At 38.0% G+C, this 20,270-nt stretch overlaps 1 protein-coding gene across 3 annotated transcripts in view; it reads left to right on the top strand.

Moving 5' to 3' along the window:
* The window catches only part of LOC306771905 (ankyrin-1-like), a 191,151-nt gene that overhangs the window by 82,591 nt on the left and 88,290 nt on the right, over positions 1-20,270 (top strand). For 2 of the 3 annotated variants that reach the window (XM_079261232.1, XM_079261233.1), the window contains exons 5-10: positions 4,513-4,611; positions 10,829-11,014; positions 17,699-17,797; positions 18,771-18,869; positions 19,386-19,484; positions 19,554-19,751. In XM_079261232.1, coding sequence (XP_079117358.1) covers positions 4,513-4,611; positions 10,829-11,014; positions 17,699-17,797; positions 18,771-18,869; positions 19,386-19,484; positions 19,554-19,751 — 780 coding nt within the window. Of the gene's footprint in view, positions 1-4,512; positions 4,612-10,828; positions 11,015-13,273; positions 13,298-17,698; positions 17,798-18,770; positions 18,870-19,385; positions 19,485-19,553; positions 19,752-20,270 lie in introns of all 3 variants that reach the window. The other variant, XM_079261231.1, reaches the window with a different exon arrangement.

The raw sequence follows: 20,270 nt of genomic DNA on the forward strand, positions 1-20,270 counted from the left end.
GTGTCTCGCCTGCAGTAGGTCGAGGTTTCAGAGTTACAGTTAGTTAGCTTACAGAGTTAGCTTTCCCTGCTACGCTAGCAGCTTGCTAGCTTTTCAGAACAGGACCAGAGAAGAGGAAACGTTCAGCATCTAAAACAGCTACGACCCATAGAAATTTCACAGCAGCTTGCATATTATGTGCGTCAGATAGCTACTTACTTGTACAACACATTTTTTAATCAAAGATCGTGTATTTATGTGACGTTGGGTGTATTACAGACTGACATGTCCAGGATGTCCTCTGCCTCTTGACTAGCAGATGCTGGGATAGACTTCAACACCCCCAACGATCTTTAAATGGAATAAGTGGTATGGAAAATGGATATTTCCAGTCAGTGAGCATGTGATTATCATCCTCTCTCATTTCAGAGCTTTTAAGGTGCCTGAGTCAAAAAAACAACAAGTGCTAATGAAAGCTGAATGCATTTTAACCTCTGCAGCCTCCCGTCTGTCTGACATTACCTTCACTGATGAGGCTCAAGTCTCCTGAAACGTTCAACGGTGGCTAAAGGCACATTCACATCAACCTTTTTGAATTCTGTTTGCTCAGAATGTCCTCTTTGGTTGGGGAAATGCTAATGCATTAAACAAATTCTTATTTGGATCAAAGAAGCGGACTCGGTCCGCCTACAAACGCAGGTCTTAGTCAATTTCAAGCGGACCAAAATACAGGAAGTGGACTACAAAACAAAATGCATTATGGTTTCTGCACACAATCTTTACCTGCACCGTGGATAAACACAACAAAACTTACCCATGTCGATGGGAGAAATAACTCACTTTGGTCAAAGTTCTGATAGAAATCCGATCAACCAGCCACTATGAGAGTAAAACCTGTTTTATAAAAAGTCTGATTCCTTTGAGAAGTGCAGCATGAACGTTATCTCGGGCCGGAATAATGTTGTCGTCCCCCGAAACTGAACAGATTCCCCAATGTTTAGTGGACTATCCTGATGGGAATGCACCCTAAGAAGCTGACAGAAATACCCAAAAAATGGAAGAAATCCAACACTACTTAGCTTTACAAAAAAGGAAAAGCTGCATCTGTTTCTTAATGGCAGTAAAAGCACTATCAGAAGATTGAAACTACACATTTTTATGAAACTGGATTTTATCGTACATGTTACAGTACAGTAAAATCGTGGCTGCTGCCTAACTCTGCCCGATCCTGTTGAGATATGTTGTTTTTGTCTAATCTTGGACGGGTTGTACTGGAATAATTTTGTTGTCCTGGGACACTGGCTCAATGACAAATAAAGCTGATTATTATAATTCTTCTGATCTTGTAGATTAGGCAATAAAGAGCGAATAATTCGAGTACCGCACCGACACTTGTCCGGTTGTCTTCTTACCAGAACTGAAGGAACTGTGACATTTCATGAAGATATATGATCCTTTTTTTTTTTTTTTTTTTTTGTCTTGGTTTGTTGAAGTATGGGAACATTTTGACACAGGAATCCACTTTTTCATAAAAGAAAAAAAAGGCCTGTATTTACTATGCAAGACCAGAGTTACTTTCCTTATATATACCTTGGCAAAAAAAAGCCAATGCATTTATTTGTATTCAAAATTGTACTCATGGGAACCTCGGGCTTAGTTTCAAACAACCCTTTTTTGTTAAAGTGGAACTATTATGTGCATTTCAGGCTAATTTATTTTTATTTCTGAGCCCAGAAGGGCTGGGATTGATCAAGTTATTGCCACAAATCGCTTTATTTACTTCAGACCGACCCTCTCCGTAGGCTGTCAGATCAGCCTGTGGGAAAAACGAATGGATTAAGACTCTTCCGCATTAAGCCCCGCCTCCTGACAGATATAAGTTGCCACTGATTGGTCAGCTTCCACTGCACTACATCGGGAGCGCGCACTGCAACTGCTTTCACCGTCATTGTAACGTCTCATAAACAGAAGGATTAGGCTCATATGAACTCAATAAAATAACAGAATACAATGTCAACACATAGTATACAGCCCTACATGTTGGAACCTGAATCAGAGCCTGAAAATGAAGTGGAAAACAGCAACCCACAGCAACGAATGCAGCAGGATGTCTCTCTTTGGTAAACTCACCAGCCATCGTTGGAAACAACTTTATCCCACGTTTTCCACCCGCCTGATGTATTTGTACATGCCCTTGTTAACCAGTAGAAGGTAACCAATCACCGAACCTTATCCCCCGGGACGTCACAAGGATTTCCAAGTAGAAAAAACTCTAAAACGACGCGCTTTTCGTCGAACAGAGAGAGTGCTGGAACTCAAACTCAAACATGCGTTTAGGTGATAAAAAAAAGTGCTGTTCACATGTCTGATGAGGATTCAACACTGTAACACTGTAGAAAGCTCAGAAAACTTGAAATACCATAATAGCACCCCTTTAAACAATTCAAATTAAATGTATAAACCTTCAGTTCCTCCTCTTTTATCTGTAGTGTTTAAACATTTGAAAACCGTGTTTTGCAAATGATGCTGTGACATGGCATCACTCCACGCTTATAGAACAAACAGTGTGCCACTCCAGCGCATAAAAGGTAGGGCAGCAAAGATTGGTCGACAACGTCGACAATGAATATCTATCGACGCAAAATTTAATTGTCAACGTGTCGCGTTATAAACACGGTAACGGCTTTGCTAATAAAGCGCTGCTCCAGGCAACTTAACACCATTTACCAACCGCGGCTTTTCAGACAGTAGAAGAACTCTAAACACCAAACAAATGACACAAAGCACCACAGGAAGTGCTGGGGGCGGTATTGTCATTTTGTTTAAACAGCAAAGAAGAAACTGACGAGGGCGCAACCTATGTCCAGAGTTTGGGGATGTTTCACGCTAAACAAAGTGTCAAACAGGTGAAACGTGTCGTCTGCCACGCAGAGTCGGCGTACCACAGCAGCACGACGGTCACGCATGAGCATCTGTAAGGAAAGCACCCCGGAGTCATGGTTTCCAGTGTTCCGGATGGTAAAGTTAGCATTAGCGAGTAGCGATGTGCTGTTGTTGCCTCTGCCAAAGAGCTTCTGTTTTTACCGCCGCTTATCTGTTTGTGTTTAAGATAACTCAGAAAGTTATGGATAGATTTTCATGAAATGTTCAGGAGTTGTTGGAAATGTGAAAAGGAAGAAGTGATTTGATTGTGGTGGTGATCCGGATCGTTGTTTAGATCTAGGAATGTTTTAAAGGATTCTGGCCCTTGTTTACCAACAAAACAGGCTTTTTCAAGATGTAAATAATCATTTCAATGTAATTCTACGAAAATTAAGATATTATTAGATAGATATTTAATTTATTTTTTTTTCCTTTTGAGGCAAAATCTGTCCAGCTTGGATATGACAGTATAGCTAAGTTTGAATGTTTCAGAATAAATTAGTAGTAGGCTGTTAAGCTTAATTTTAATATTCAACTGGTTCAGGAGTCGTTCTTTTAACTTACTAAAGGACATTATGTTGGGACTGACTGGGAATCAGGGGGGAAATTCATATGATGCAGATGAAGAGAGTGGAGTAAAACATACTGGAACCAGTAAAAAGAGCTGCGTCAACTGGAAGCACAGATGGTGGGCGGGACAGAAATAATCATGACTAATCAAAAAAATTATTTACAGATTTGTCGACTATTAAAATAATCGTTAGTTGCAGCCCTAATAAAGAGGTAATCAACTTTTAAATCTGTTGAATTTCTACTCAGTATTTAGTCCCAAAGTTGCTTTTTGTTTGTGAAGTTTATTTCAAGTGGTTGATGCAGCAACTCCAGAGTACAGACAAAAGGAGCAGGAGGGGCTTGTTAGCATACTGAAGTCACTATTGGATCCCTGTGTTGCCATGGAGATCTTTCTTTTTCAAGTGTCCCACCACACACACAAGCTAAGTACAGATACACAGTCCTCCTATGTCAGCTTTTATCTACACTGCTATCAGGTGTGAGGTATGTGTGGAGGTGACAGTTTGCCCGTCATGAGAGCTCTCTGGTTGCTTCTCTCAGTAGGTGAATGTGATTAAAAGTAGGACCATAAATAACTGTTGTATACAATATGATGATCATGCAAATTACACATGAATTTAATTAGAAAAACCTTTTTATGGATCAAAAACATGATCCGATCAATGAAACGGTTGACAAGTGACGGTAATTTATCTAAAATCTGTAGCTCCAGCCTAGGCCTGATGCAGTTACTGATTCTGCCCGCGGTGACCCAATGCAAGCAGAGACATTGACTAGTTAGATCAACATGCTGAACTTTGAAGTCAGTATAATTAACCTTTATTGTGTTTCATTGCTAACACGTAGCCGTAGATGTGAAATTGTTTGCTGTAATTCTCCACATGCTTTGTTTGCAGCGAAGCCTCATTTATTATTCATTAAGAAGACATTTTATAGATGCAAATGATTTGATTTCATGTTGTTTGTTTCTGTCGTGCAGCTGTTCAGACACCGAGTGAAACAGACTTCTTGACCTTTTTGCATTTTGTTTCTCCCCAGAATGGCTTCACTCCGCTGTACATGGCGGCTCAGGAGAATCACATGGAGGTGGTGCAGTTCTTACTCGACAACGGCTCCAGTCAGAGCATCGCCACTGAGGTAAAGACACGCCATCGAGGGCAGACGTAAACTGTTTATACACACTTGCGCTAATACCTGTTTTCACACACACTCCCCAGCCTATAACAGCTTCTAATAGCTACCCTTTGTCCCAGCCCTCATTTAGCCTCCCTGTAATTACACCGCAATATTATGACCAGAGGTTGTTTTTGTTTTGTTATGTTTTGTTGTTGCAAACAGTGAGCAGGCGTCTGTCGCCAGTGGCTTACTAAATGGAGATATTTACAATTTTCTGAGATGATTCTGTTGTCAGGAGGAGGAAATGAGTGAATAAATCCAGCAGCAGCTCAGTGTGATGATGTATTCAGTCAGTGACCTTGGCTGTGTGCAGCATCAGGAACAAACCAGAAATGTTACACAAATGTGTGAACATGAACAAGTAGACAGATGTATGTATGTCTGCTGCTGCATGGTGGAAAGCTCGCTGCTACATCTGTAAGACTAAAGCATGAAAAAACCCTTAAACTGGACAAAGATTTTATGTTGTACTGTAAACATTAAATGATAGTCACCAGCCATGCCTGGTTTTGATCATTACAAACACACACACACACACACACACACACACACACACACACACACACACACACACACACACACACACACACACACACACACACACACACACACATATGATTTCTGATATCGTAGACTTCTCATATATAAATATTGGGAGCATTTTCTGGAAATTGGTTTCACATTTAGCATGCTAATATAATCAGACAGACAAAACGAGGCAGCTAATGTAAAGAAAACCTTCAGTCTGTGTTTGGTTTGTAATGTTTTACTGTGTCTAGATGTCTACAAATGATATAGGCTGCTTTTTCTAATGTTCAGAAATTGTAAAAAGCAGATTTGAAACTCACATTGTTTACACAGATTTCACGGGAGATTATTTTCAGAGGCAGATCGATACACATTTGATGTTTTAATTAACAGACAACTATGAAGCTGTTAGATGTAGAGATGGGTGATGTGATCTAAAGTCAATTTCCTGATTAATGTTTCCTTACAATAAATTAGCAATTATTTCAATATTATTTCATTTTTAGCCCTCATAGCTAACTAAAATGTTTTGTTACAAATATTTTCATAACAGAAGAGCAGATATTATTAATAGGTGAAAGGAAACAGTTAAATTTTATATAATCATTTAATTCATATTTTTTTCAAAATTTACATTTTCAAACAATTTAAAAAATTGACATGAGCAAGATTACATTGATTTTTGACTCTCAATGTTGTATTCAATTCAATACAATTCAATTCAATTCAATTCAATTCAATTCAATTCAGCTTTATTTGTATAGACCCACTTCACACCAATTACAGACACGTGAATTCAAGCCAATTCATAATAAATAGACTATATTAGGGAAAGCCACAGATTGCAACGATTCTTGACTTGGATCAATCCTCCATCCTGAGCTGCATGAGCAAACACACACAGTGGGAAGGAAAAAACTCCCTTTCAACAGGAGGACCAAACCTCCAGCAGAACCCGGGTCAGGGAGGGCGGCCTTCTGCCTTGACAGGTTGGGGTGGAGAGGACAGGAAAGACAGAACAACATGTACTGCGGCTTTTATGCAGTAAGACCTGTGGAAAAAGGAGAAATATGCTAATGATGTCAATACTGTCATATATTTATACATGGAGGAAAAGGAGCGAGGAAGTGCTCATCATGGGACGTTGCCATGGCTACATAACTAATGAATGGCTAGACTACCTCTGACTATACGATTTGTTAAAAAGGAAGGTCTTCAGCTTGACCTTTCCAGTCTTCGTTAGATGCAATACTTTAAGTTGTTATTGTCCTTTTTGGATTTACTGGGATTTATCCCAAAAGATTATTTATTATTAGAGTATTTGTGTTCCTGTGTGTGGGAATTACAGACAAACCAGAATCGTTGCTGACAAGGAAAATGTTCATGTCTGCGTCCTGACTTTGGAACTTCGTGTGTTGCTTTTTGTAACTCAGCGCGGCGTTTACAGAGCTTTGTCCTTGACATTTCACATACGGCTCCATGACACCTCGTCTTTCCTTTACTTCTTCTTTTTTCCTCCTCCTCTCTCACCGTCATCTCATCTTTTGTCTACAACCATCTTCTCTTCAGTATATCTCACCATTCTCCTCCTTTCACCCCCCCTACGGTCTCCTCTGGTGGGACACAAAGTGAATTATTCATGTGGGGAAATATATATCCATGTTGGAAGCATCTCTTTGTGTTTAATAATTCATGTTTAACCATTTCAACACAGCATGAGGCAGAGAAGAACCCTCTGTTTTTTATCATTATTTTACCTGTTTGTTGACTATATTTAGTTTGCTTTGTTTCTATTCTGAACACGATTGCGCATTTTTTCAGTTTATGAGTTTTTTTCTGTGTCCTGGTTTCAACAAAAGATCCCGTTGAAGCTGGTTGATGCTATTTCAGTGAGGTAAAAATATGCTGTGTCACTGCAAGTTTTAAAGCTTGCAGATTAAGATCAAAACCTGTTTTCTGGTGTCTTTTTTTCTGCAGCCTTCGGTTGCATATCAGGGTATTTTTAGGACATTAAACTAGCTTTGTTTTTCTTCTCGAATCCATAATGAAGCAGATGAAACAGAAGCGTCGTGCTTTGGGATTGCTCGCCACTTCTGAAATTCTTAAAAAGGCCTAAATTTATGCATTTGAATGAGATCCTGGGTGTGGCTGCCTGTGTGTGTGTGTATGTGTGTTTTGCAGAAATGCTTGTGCATCAGACCGTGAATGTGTGTCAGCATGTGTGTGTTTGTTTGTGTAGATGCTACGGCTCAGTTTTGTGTGTGTGTGCTGCACAGGATCTCCGGAGGACGGTTTGCTTTGATGTGTGGGCTTGCAGTAATGCAAAGTCGGTGCTAACCAGACAGTCGCTGTTCTGTGTAAACACATAGCTGTACACACACACATAAACACATCATGTCTGTGTTGTTTCCCTTTTCTCTGAAGATTCCTAGACACCGCTGCTTGCAGCTTTTATTTAGTTGTCTGATGGATCATTATGTGTTGATGTGTGTAGCAGTTTTCATTATTGAGATCCTGTTCGGTCATTTTTATTATTATTCCGCCAAACTTTGGCGCGCTACTCCTTCTGCACCGTTCAGGTCACTTCAATCATTCACATCTTAAACCTAGCAGCTCCTTCAGGAGATGTGTGCTATGACTTTTGTCATTTCAAATCTTTGTAGTTTTTGAGATATTTAGCATTTTGTAAAAATGCATTCAGCCTTGTGATTGGATGAAATTCCTTCCAACCAAATGGGGATTGGACCTTGCATAAATTCAGCACAGTGATTAGTTAGTTTTTGCATAATGAGCTAAAAACTGCTTCAACAGTTTCAGAGCACTGCACAGGTTTGCAGTGTCTGGTTCATCAAGTTCCCGTCTCCATTGTCTTTCCTGCAAAATGTTTGAAACGCTACTCTTCCCACATCTTTTACCTCACTTCAACCATTCAAAACTCAAACTGTTCAGCTCATTCAGGATATGTGTTATGACTTTTGGTTATTCTAATGTTTCAACTTTTCAAGTTATTCATGTTTTTGTCAAATTTGCAAATCATTTCCTGTGATTGGACAAAACAGAAGTCAGCCGATTGGTCCATTTTGTGCAGCGGTACACAGGTACACATACAAAGCACAGGTTCAAATGCCGCATTTAACATGCAGCTCTATTGTTGTTTTGTGGCTGTTGCTTGTGTCATTGCATGGAGTGTTGTAAGCTGCTCCATGTGAACTATTGGTTTCATCTGCGCACTTCAAGGAGCAAAGGAATTTATTTAAATATGTCACAGTTAAATATGAAGGATTTGTTCCAACAATGCTCCTTGCAAGATTTTAACTTTTTGATTACACCTGAACACATTAAACAAAGTTTTTTTTTTTACATTGAACAATAAAGTCTTTCACATCTTCACTGGAGTGTAATTCAACCTTGCACATGTCTTTACCATCCCACTAATTACACACTGCTGGAAGTGAAAAAAAAAAAAAGCATTCCCATCCCCACTGGAAAGAAGTTGAATGCTTTTGCCAAGGTGCAAACAAGAGCATTGGTGGCGTAGTGAGTAAGTGAGAGCACTTCAATACAGAAGCTCATGGGTTTGATCCCTTTGTGGCTCTTTGAGAAATCATGTTAGATGGTTGTTTTTTTCCTCCAAAATTCTTACACTTATGCAATTTCATTTTAATATTTTCCTTGTTCAATAAATGGGCATTCACAATTGCTATAATTTCATTAATAACTGTTTCTAGTTTAATTTGATTTTTTTTTCTTTGTCTTAGAACAAAACACTGAAGCCATTAATGAAGTCCCTGAATGTATCTGTACAGCTAAAATGCTAAAATTACGAAATGTTTATTAGATTGCTTGAAATGAACGTTTCAGAAACATGCTTTTTTATGTTAATATAAGGGCAGCTTAGTGCCATTTTCAGCAATGTTTGTCCAAGTTAGTCGATAACTTCAGTTATTTCTTGTTGAAATAAAAAAAAATTAAAACCATAAAAGACATAATGTTAAGACTTATTTGCATGATTTAGACTTATATTTATCTTTTTTTTTTTTTTTTAATTTTATTTTCCCTTTTACTTTAGTGTATTAATGTGTATACATCTTTTTGTGAGTGTGGCACTTTTACCAGAATCACAAGGCTAAAATTCACATCAGAGGAAGTTGCCCTGCAGAGAGGAACAGGGAAATATTTAAAAAATAAAACTTGTTTTCAGTCCAAACTGAGTAGAAAATTTACAGGACCCCACAATCTTACGAACTGTTGCAGTTCCTGGTTGTAAAACCTGCTCATTAACAAGCCGGTGTTGTGCTGAATATATGATCCCCTGCTAAATCCAGCCCATTTTCTCGGCGCAATTATTAAATCATACCAGCCATTAAACTTCAAGAAACATGCAGTGATGAATGCATTGTATTGAGCCAAACCATGTGAGTTGTTATCAGTTGCTCAGATGATGATAAACATGCAATAATCTCAGGCCTTGTTTAAATCTGGTAATAGATATTATACATATTTAGGTATAATTAGGTAATATGACAATGATTTTAGAAGTTAGCCAGCATGTGACTAATCTCTGAAATAATACGTCAAAACCATGTTCTTTAAATGAGAAAGGAATACAAATATTACCTAACAGCTGTAGCATCCTGCTCCCCCTGGACGTCTCCTATCTGTTTAACAGACAGACAACACAGGCAGCTGTTTTATTAATATCATAAAAGAGAACCGTGACTGCCCTGAGAGCAGCAGTAGCCACTTTAAAAGAATTTGTTTTGCTCCGTTCAAGATTGAAAGCCCCAAGAATAAATATAAATCTTTGTTTAACTCTTTATAGCAATGCTGAGCTGACACTTAACCAAAATATCTGAAGGTGCAATAGCCTGACTGTCATTTCTAAACCAGGTTTTTTTTTTTTTTCATGATGTTAGCGTGCCTGGTAGCTGGCAGTTGACTGGCTCTATTTTTCTCTTTCTCCACTATAAAAAGCCATTTGATCCTATAAATAATGGAAAAAAGCAGTACATTTAAAAGAGTATGGTGGCCATGTACCAAATGGAGGTTCATGGCCACATAACTGAAAGACTAGTGACACTTCCCATCTTTTTCAGAAACATTTGGTTAGTTCTTCTTGCACTTGTTAGCATGCTAACACGTCCAAGCACATGCTTCAGTTATAGTAGGATGCTAATGCTGTTCTTTGTTAGCTTGTTAAAGCTAACTGAAGCTGAAGCTAAGTAAAGTCTATCTATTAGTATATAATATTTAGATAAGCTAAACAAAACAGTTGTTCATGTGTTGGCATGTAGTAAACTGTACAGTTATATAAAATACTATCTGTACATTTTAACACCTGTATATTGTTCATCAAGAATTTTAAATCAGGCAAAAGGAAAAGTATAGATGCCTCATGGGAGATTAATGGAAAATTATGTTTTTATTAAATCATTCCTGCAATAAACTTCCTCTTTCATGGAGACCCAGAGTGTTTGATTTACAACACACTCAGAAGATCTTGCAACACTATATGACAAACATATTAGCTAGCAGTTTTGTTCCAACATAAAGTATCCACACAGCTCATTTCTACAATAGCCAATCAAAGCTTGCAGGTCTTGTCGTTTTATAGCAGTCAGTGAATTCCTTTGCTGTTTCTGGTTTACAGGATGGGTTCACTCCTCTGGCGGTGGCACTGCAGCAGGGGCATGACCAGGTGGTTTCCCTCCTACTGGAGAATGATACCAAGGGGAAAGTTCGCCTCCCAGCACTGCACATCGCTGCACGAAAAGATGACACCAAGGCTGCTGCCCTTCTTCTCCAGAATGACCACAATGCAGACGTGGAGTCAAAGGTACCTTCTTGTTCAAAGTACCAGATGCTTTTTTTTTTTTTTTATCACTTTTTTCAAATCCCTAATGGTTTTCCCTAAAATGTGCGTGAGGAAAAGTGGAGGAGCTGAAGTGTGTCCTCTGAAATATTTAATCAAGATGCATGATGTATGAATCCTTCACATAAAGCACTAATTTTAGCATAACTTTAGACTGGCTTAGGGTATGTCATTTAGCAGATTCAACTCCTCCATACTCACAACCTCTCAGGGAACAAATAATGAGGTAAAGAGACTGGAGAAAGCAGAGGGCCACAGTAGCATAATAAAGAACATCTGTGCGCTCTCTCATTTGCAGTGTCATAAAACCTATTGCAAATTACGGGTGTGATTGTAGTTATTCCTTTCACTTTAGCGGTGAGGTGGCAGCTAGCCGACTGTTGGCGTGAGGAAATTAGAGTGATCTATTTGCTCATTTTCCTCAGGAAGAAAGAGCATTTCCCAAAATGTCAAACTTGGTTTTTTCATCTTCTGTGTCTAACGGCTTATTTTCCACTAGGAGTGTTAGACACATGACTTTGTTTACTCAAAAATCCTTTTTCAGTTCAGACTCATTCTAATAGTTTCATTTTTATGTCCTTTTGGTGTCAGTCAATGAAACTCCAGACAGATTAGCCTAAATTTCATTTTAAAGGTGCAGCATGTAACAAGTAAAAGGTCAATGACGGAAAAATTTAATGCATTATTAAAACAGTTTCTAATGGTATTTGATCACTTTATCAAAAATTATTATGTTTTTATTGTCTTAAAATAAGCCATTTATATACCTGCCGTGAATCTACAGCAGCTGCTAAATTTGTGCCACTCTTTTTACTACGGTGTCTCTGAATGGACATACAACTCTGGTTTTGAAGTGAAAACCCTCTGGGCTTTAAATCTGCTGTAGAAGATGTTAAAGCACCGTTTGAGATGAGTAATGCCTTAAAAAGGCACCAAAAGTAGTTAGCTGTGGTGTAGCCTTTGCTGTACCTGAAGCCACTGGATCCATTCACAGATAAAACATCTTTATAGCTGGAGGAATTTTGGTCATTGACGGCCATCGTTCATTCACAACTGTGTATTATGTTATGCTAATTTTTACCACTAGAAGGCAATAAATCTTACATGCTGACCCTTTAAGTAACACCAGAGAAGCAAATCAGACAGTTTCTCTTTTTCTTTTTTTATATGTTAGGCCTATTTGGGAAAAAAATAGACCTATCACCAGCTATGTTCTCTTCTTTGTAGGAATTCATACTTTTGTGTATTTTCCTCCTCAGCAAAAAATACAGCATGTTTACAGCCTTATGCCCAATTCTGATTCATAATTACACACCTTTAGTTTATCAAAAGGGCAGTAAGTAATGTTTTAATGACTTTGCTATTTTATTCAATTTCATTTATTTATTTCTTTTTGTAATATTAGACTTTAAAAGAATTATTTTTGACAAAAGTCACTAAGCCCTGATACACAAACAGGCAACAAAAAAAAAGTTCTTAAAGTCAAGAAGTCTTAAAGTCTGTTTAAGTGTCAAGCTGGCAAAACACCTTAAAGGCCCATTTATGCTCCCATTATGTACGTAAATAGGTTCCACCATTTTAAATGTCACTGCTGTCATACTTTCATTCAACCCTCACGGATAGTTACTAACTGATGTGTATACCAGAAAGTAGTTCAGAGTTCAGGGTTCATCGCCGATTCCTGAGGTCAGTTCCAGACAACAGCAAAGATGGCAACGATGGAGGAGATTATAATAAAGTTTATTCTCAGAAAGAGATATAAAAGGAGGCAGCGCAGCAGACGGTGGTGGTCTGTGTGGACATAGAATATATTGCAGTGTCTTCCTTTTAGGTTTTTTCTGAGGTCGCACGTCAGCTTTAATGCTTAACGCCACCTCTACTGTCTCCGACGACAAAAAAACGAACCAATTTCCACACATAAAAGAGGATGGATGAAAGGCTTCATATCCATCTTGGTGTAGAGCATATATGGGCCTTGAGGGAGCAATACAGTCTGTCCAGTTGTGTGTATTGGTTTGTGGTTCCCTTTTTAGTTCTTTTCATTCTCTACAACCATATTGTCACATATCCATGCAACGGCTTGGTGCAACCATGTCGGTGTTGCTGTTGTACTTGTTGTGGTGCACTAACCACTCCATTGTCTCCTTCCTTTGCCGCTTTCCTCCCTCAATTTGGTCCTCTTTCTTACCCCTCCATTCCCTCCCATTCCCCCTTCCCTTCTAGATGATGGTGAATAGGACAACAGAGGTACATCTTTTCTTCTCCTCTTCCTCTTCCTTTCTTCCTCTCCTCCTCTCTTGTTGTTTTCTCATGGTCACCACTGCAAAGCCTTCTGTCTGCTAGCATGAATGCTAAATGCTGGCATGAATGCTTTTGCACCTCACCTATATATCTGTTTTTGAAGCCTGCTTGCATTTAAGTGTTGCTTTGTGTGTATGCAGTGGCTTGCTGCTGAATTAAGTTGACTTTTCACGACATCAAGAAACTTTAGGCTGATACCGGACTCTTTTTGGTCGTTCTGAAAAGACATACAGCATGTTTTCTTGCTTATCTGCAGTGTTGAAACAGTGTACTACCACCTTAAACATCAGACAAAGCAAAAGAAAAAAAAAAGCAGACATAGGTTTTAGCAATCTTCTGCTGAAGAAACTATCTAGCAACATTCAGCTTTTGCTTCCAGGACTTTTCAAGTTTTCAAGGCGATGCACCCCAGCTAACGTGTACACCTTACCCGTTGCTGCCATTTTAAAAGCAGAAGTTTTTGCACTGCAATAAATAGTCCTGATTATTGCAAGGTGGGGGCTTTGTGGCTACTTAGCATGTGCTCTGAGGAATGAATAAAATGCGAATAAAGTCATGAGAAGATGCCAGTTGGGAGTGAACAGCAGCCAGTAGCTAGCTTGCTAAACAAGTGTCATTTGCTAGCTGCTGTAACTGTGACCTGCTGATTTAGCTGGGTGTTGATATTCTTCACCAGGGCACTGAACGTATCTGTCTGTTGCTTCTGTAGCAGCTAAGAAACATGGAGTTATTCACACAAACTTGCTCTAATTTAGACTTCATCAAAGACTTCGAGGTCTGCAGATCAGCTCTGTCTACTGGACTTAAAACTGGAGGTGATCAAGCTGTTTCATTACTGGCACAGAAAATGTTTAACTGGCCCCCAATATGGAAACTTTTAAATCATGTTTTAAAACACATTTGACTCCTTCTAGCCTATGTAGATCTTTTCATGCAATTTTAACCTTATTATTTCTTTAGTCTTTGTCTTTTTATAGTGCTTTTGAAGTATCTTTAGTCTTCATTATTTTACTATATTTTAGTCTTTTAAATGGTTAGGTCTTGTTATTTCCTCTATGTATCTCAATATTTTTATTTTTTGTGCATGGCTTTTAGTCTTTAAATCTCTTTTTAGCCATTTAGTTTAACTTAGTGTATTCTATTTTTCTTATTCTGTCATTTTCTTCTAATCTGTTTTATTTCCTCAAGTGCATTTTAACCATTTAATTATTCCTAGTGTACTCTATTTTTTTTAGATTTCTTAAGTAAATTTTATTATTTATTATTTATTATTTCATTATTATATTTTGTTTCTCAAGACTTTCAATCTCTTTTGGGGTACAGAATTTCTGGTTGTGTGAAATGTCTCTATGTTCAACAATCATGTTCTAAATGTCAGCACTTGGCTACCATTTGTTTTCTTAATGTACTATATATATATATATATATATATATATATATATATATATATATATATATATATATATATATATATATATATACATACATATATACATATATATATATATATTTATATATATATATATATTTTTTTTTTTTTTTTAATATATATATATATATAAATATATACATATATATATATGTATATATATATATATATATATGTATATATATATGTATATAATATATATATATATATATACATATATAATATATATATATACATATATACATATATATATATATATACATATATATATATATATATATATATATATATATATATATATATAGAGAGAGAGAGAGAGAGAGAGAGAGAGAGAGAGAGAGAGAGAGAGAGAGAGAGAGAGAGAGAGAGAGAGAGAGAGAGAGAGAGAGAAATAAGTGGATCAGATTGGTAAAATGACCATAGCTTGCATTTACCAACCCTCATTTACTTAATTTATTGTGTGTTAAAAGAGCCCATAAGAAACATAGCCTCAGGTAACATTGGGGAAGTATGAAGGCGTCATTACCTTAGATATTATTCTAGATAGATCATTTTTGCTTATTTTGCCATGTCACTAAACTTTCACATCTGCAGGTATTCAACCAGGAGCACATAAAAATTATATATGTTGAAGAACTGAAAGGCAAGATAATCTTTAACGCTATATAACTGACAGATCCTGCTGTGGTCTTTGCTGTGGTAATTTGTGGTGCTGTTATTTCCATATTCTCCATCTAGTTCTGCCTTTTTCATACTACACATACTATTTACAGCCTACTTGGTGATGGAGAATGCAGAGCTGATCTCAGGATACCAGAGATTAAGGATTAAATAAGTAAAAATGATCGCGCCATGCCAACTTTATGTTACAAAGATCTCTGAATGGCAAAGACTGTTTGACCCACCTCTGCAGGTTTTTTATGACCAACATTTGACTCTCTAATGACTGTTTCTACTGTAAATGCATTAAATTGTGCTGTTATCATTATTACGCCCAATTTATGACCTTTAGCCGTGCAGCTGGCCCACCAAACACTTGCACAGTGCTGTAACTGAACTATAAGGGCCCACAGTAGCAAATATAGGCTTGAACCTTGCATTAGCGAGTAAAAGAAAAAAAAAGAGACTTTGATCAACCTGCAGCGTAGAAACTCAACTCATATGGTACACAGATACTTAGTCATTAGATAGCTGTAATTCAACCTATGTAGAAAAGTTTTATACATACAATTTATTTTTGTGCTTCAGTAAGAAAACTGTCTGTTATTCTAGCCGTTTGTTTTTCACTATCTACTGAAAAAAGTTTGTGTCATGCTGAACAGTGGAGTGGTGGTTAGCACCATTGCCTCACCGCGAGAAGGTTGCAGGCTCAAATCTCAGCTGGGAGCTCTCTGTGTGGACTTTGCATGTTCTGTCTGCGAACTCCGGCTCAGAAAACATGCTTGTTAGGTTCAATGATGTTTGTAAATTCTCCTGAGTGTGTGAGTGAGTGGTTGTTTGTCTCTCCGTGTTGGCCCTGCAATGGACTGGAAACCTGTCCAGGGTGAACCCTGCCTCTCGCCCAGTAGCTGCTGGGATAGGCTCCAGCCCCCCGCGACCCTGCAATGGACGAAGCGGGTATAGACAATAGATGAATGGATTCTGTTATTCATATTGATCCTGCATTCATTGCTTTTAACTTATTACTCTTAAAATGGGTAACAAAGTATGATGAAAGCAATGACATGAAGCCCGATATTTTAATCAGAACTCAATAAATCTTAAACTAGCATCTGCTAGCTTTGCTTCAGAGTATATTCAGTTGTTTTTTGTCATTTCCAACATATTCTTATATTTTTTTATTACTCTGTGTAACATGATTTTTTACTCCATTTATCTCTAAACATTGGTTTTGCTGCTTTCAATGTTTGAAACAAAGTAGCTGTTGAATACGATGATGACAAAAGGGTGCTGATTGATGCTTTTTCTATATTTTCTTCAATGGCTTAAAATGAAATTAGTTTGGGTTTTTGAGCAGATGCTTTCTATAAAGCATCTTTTCTAGAACTAATATAGTTGCATGCTCACCTGCATGTGTGATTTCTGGATTTCCTGTCAGATGAAATCATGTTGATCAGAGGAATTCAACAAACACAAACAAAAGACTTGGGATTTGCTTGCTTTTCATGTGACAGGATGCTGCTTATCTCTGCTTATATTGTGCAACTGTACACTACTTTGTTTAGTTTTGGCTCACCGCCTTTAATTATAACCCAAGAAAGGTAGAAATTTACACTCAGTGGCCACTTTAGGTTCACCCGCAGGGCTTCAATGCAAGATTTATTACATATTGACGAACATATTTGCTATTAATAAATAACACTTGCTTCATGATGTTTGTCAGTATGCAATCCCATAAAGTTAATGTTGTCTATAATCACTCTAGTTTATCTAGTTTCTAATGAAAGATGTCAGGTAGGCCTGTAACTACGTATGTGATGACATAAGTAAGCTTTATTAAGTTTGCCTTTGCTGGACTGCTTTGTATTACAAGCCAAATCCAATAAAACGCCACTGCAAGCTGAAATCTAAGTGCTAAACATAGATGATTAAATTGTTCTGGAAATGTTTTAACAAAAGTTAACCATCCTAAACTTCATAAAGATGAATTAGTTGTTCTACTGAAGTGGCCAGGGAGTGTAATCATGTTGTAAAAGTAGAATCTACACACTTTTTGTTTCTTTTTAAATGCATGTTTGACTCGTGCTCAGCTCAGGTCTAGTGTACTCTGTTAGTCCGCTTTCAGCTGCTCCTCTTTGTAATGTCCCATCATGCTTTGCTCACACCTCATGGCCAGACAGATGTAGCTTCTTTTTTAGGTTTTTTTTAAACTGACATTGCTTTTCTTTCTGCATGTGTGTCTCTTTCTTCCCCTTCAGAGCGGTTTCACTCCTCTTCACATCGCAGCTCACTATGGCAACATCAACGTCGCAACTCTCCTCCTGAACAGAGGAGCAGCTGTAGACTTCAAGGCGAGGGTAGGTCCGTGTTTTTTTCACAGAAGTGATGACATCTCACACTCACTGGAGGCTCTGGAAGTGTATACTGCAGGAAGCACACTGGAGGATGGAACAGAAAGAGGAATCCAGCGTGTGAATGTGCAGCTGCTCTGGTCATTCTGCTGGGAGAAATGTACACGCGCTTGTGGACTGTTTGTAGATGGCAAAAATACATGCTGGGGTTTTTTTTCACAACTTAAGTGTTCTCCTTTTGTTTTATTATGTTCAATATTTGTGTTACTTTAAATGGTCCAAGTCTGATTTATTTTATTTGTTTTGTATTGTAGAACTTCATTTCTTAACTAAGAACATTTAAGAAAGCATTAGCCATCAGAAGTCATTCAACATAAATAAACAAAGACCAGAATTGAGAAATACTGCCATAAATGTACATGTTGTAGTGTTTTAGATACACAAACGTTCCCTTCTCAGTGTCTGGTGTTTCACTTTATTTTTGCCAGACGAAGTTGCAACATAAGGAAGCAGAAATCATATAAACACACTTTTCAGTTGTGGCTTTTCCATGAAGTTTACAATCAGTGTGAAAAATGTAGGATATATATTGTATATATTTGCATATTATTTGCATATTTTTCGGGGTATCTGCTGAGCATGCTCAGTACCAAACCATTGGTTGATAGAAATATTGGGAACCTTTGGGATGTTTGATAGAAATAAAACATAAAAAAACACAAAGAATCTCATGATCCAACCAGTGAGCCGCTGATTCCTCTAGAGAGGGGTGTTTAGCCACTTTTTGCTTCAGCGCCATCAAACAAAACTCACTGGTTTCCAGTTGTAAAAGGGTTTTAAAGTTCTGCATCTTCTTTGTAGTCATTTCATAATTAAACTGAAACCTTATCTTATTAAAACGTGTTTTTGTTTGTTGTTGACCCGGGGCTTCAGTCTGAAGTTTGTAGCTGAGCAGCCGTGTCATTTTTTTATTCTACAGAATGACATCACGCCTCTGCACGTAGCGTCTAAACGCGGGAATGGTAACATGGTGCGACTGCTGCTGGAGAGAGGCGCCAAGATAGATGCGCGGACAAAGGTATGCATGACCTAGTGAAAGAAAAGAAAGAGAAAAGATAGAATAAAACAAAGAAAAAAGATTTCCTTTCTCTTCAAGTGATGCTATGATGTATTGCTGTGTTGTCATAAACAACCTTCCCGTGTTGAGCAGCAACTTGGACAATAAAGGTTGCATTTGAATAAACCGGTAATCGAGGTTAAACTCTGTGCATTGCAGTGGTAGAACAAACTCAGTGAAGCAGGTCCATATTTTAATCACTTCAAGTCTTCTATAAGCTAAAACCTTTTAAAAAGGTAAAAAAAAAAAAAAAAAAAAAAAAAAGCAAACAGCAGCTATTCTGTGACAAGTGTATCGCCATTTCACTTTCAGAGCGTGTTCAGTACCCACAGAGTCACATTTGCAAGCATCAAAACCATCTCATTTTAAACTTGACCTGCCCTTTGACATTGTTCCTGAACCTGTAGATATAATTGTAAACCAAATTCACCCACAGCTGAGTGTAAATGAAGTCTCACTGCTTGGAATCTTTCCCAGGATGGTCTGACTCCTCTACACTGTGGGGCCAGAAGTGGTCATGAGCAGGTGGTGGAGATGCTGCTGGACAGGGGAGCACCAATACTGTCCAAGACCAAGGTACAGCTGTCATTTCTTCTTCTTTTCATTTTTAAAGCAGCCATATGAACCTGAGAACCTTCCTTGCAGAATGGTCTATCTCCTCTTCATATGGCGACACAAGGCGACCACCTCAACTGTGTCCAGCTGCTTCTGCACCACGAGGTACCCGTAGATGACGTCACCAACGACTACCTGACGGCGCTGCATGTGGCCGCCCACTGCGGACACTACAAAGTGGCAAAGGTCATTGTGGATAAGAAAGCTAATCCCAATGCAAAAGCTCTGGTAAGGACAAAGTGGTAGATGGAGTATTTGTCAGGATTAAACACATTTAAAGAAGCTAAAAAATGCAAAAGTTAGTTGCTTGTTCCCATCGAGGGAAGCAGGAGGTCCCAGAATATGACTAACTTATAAGTGTAAGGACGTTTGGTTGTGACTTGGTGGAATAAAAACTAGTTATTCATTAGTTTACCCATTAACAAATACATTTGTTTCAATGCTTTTCTTCCTTTTTGAGTAAACTTTTGGGAGTTAAATGAAGGAGAAAATACACAAAACATGACAAAGATCACGATGGAAGTAAATGAACAAAACAGAGAAGAGACTTTATTTCCCCGCCGTCATCCTGACATAGTAGCAGCATCTCTGCTCTGTAATGGAAAAGTCTGGGTGTGGTTACAGCTCTGAGACTTTATAGCTGGAGGGAACCAGAAGAGAAATAAAGGATATGGAGAGGAAAATGAAGTCATAGGACTGAGCCTGAAACCTCAAAGTCAGGAGAGTAAGAGGGGGAGGGATGACGGA

The sequence above is a fragment of the Telmatherina bonti genome, assembly GCF_933228915.1.
Source record: "Telmatherina bonti genome assembly, chromosome: 21".
NCBI classification, from domain to species: Eukaryota; Metazoa; Chordata; class Actinopteri; order Atheriniformes; family Telmatherinidae; genus Telmatherina; species Telmatherina bonti.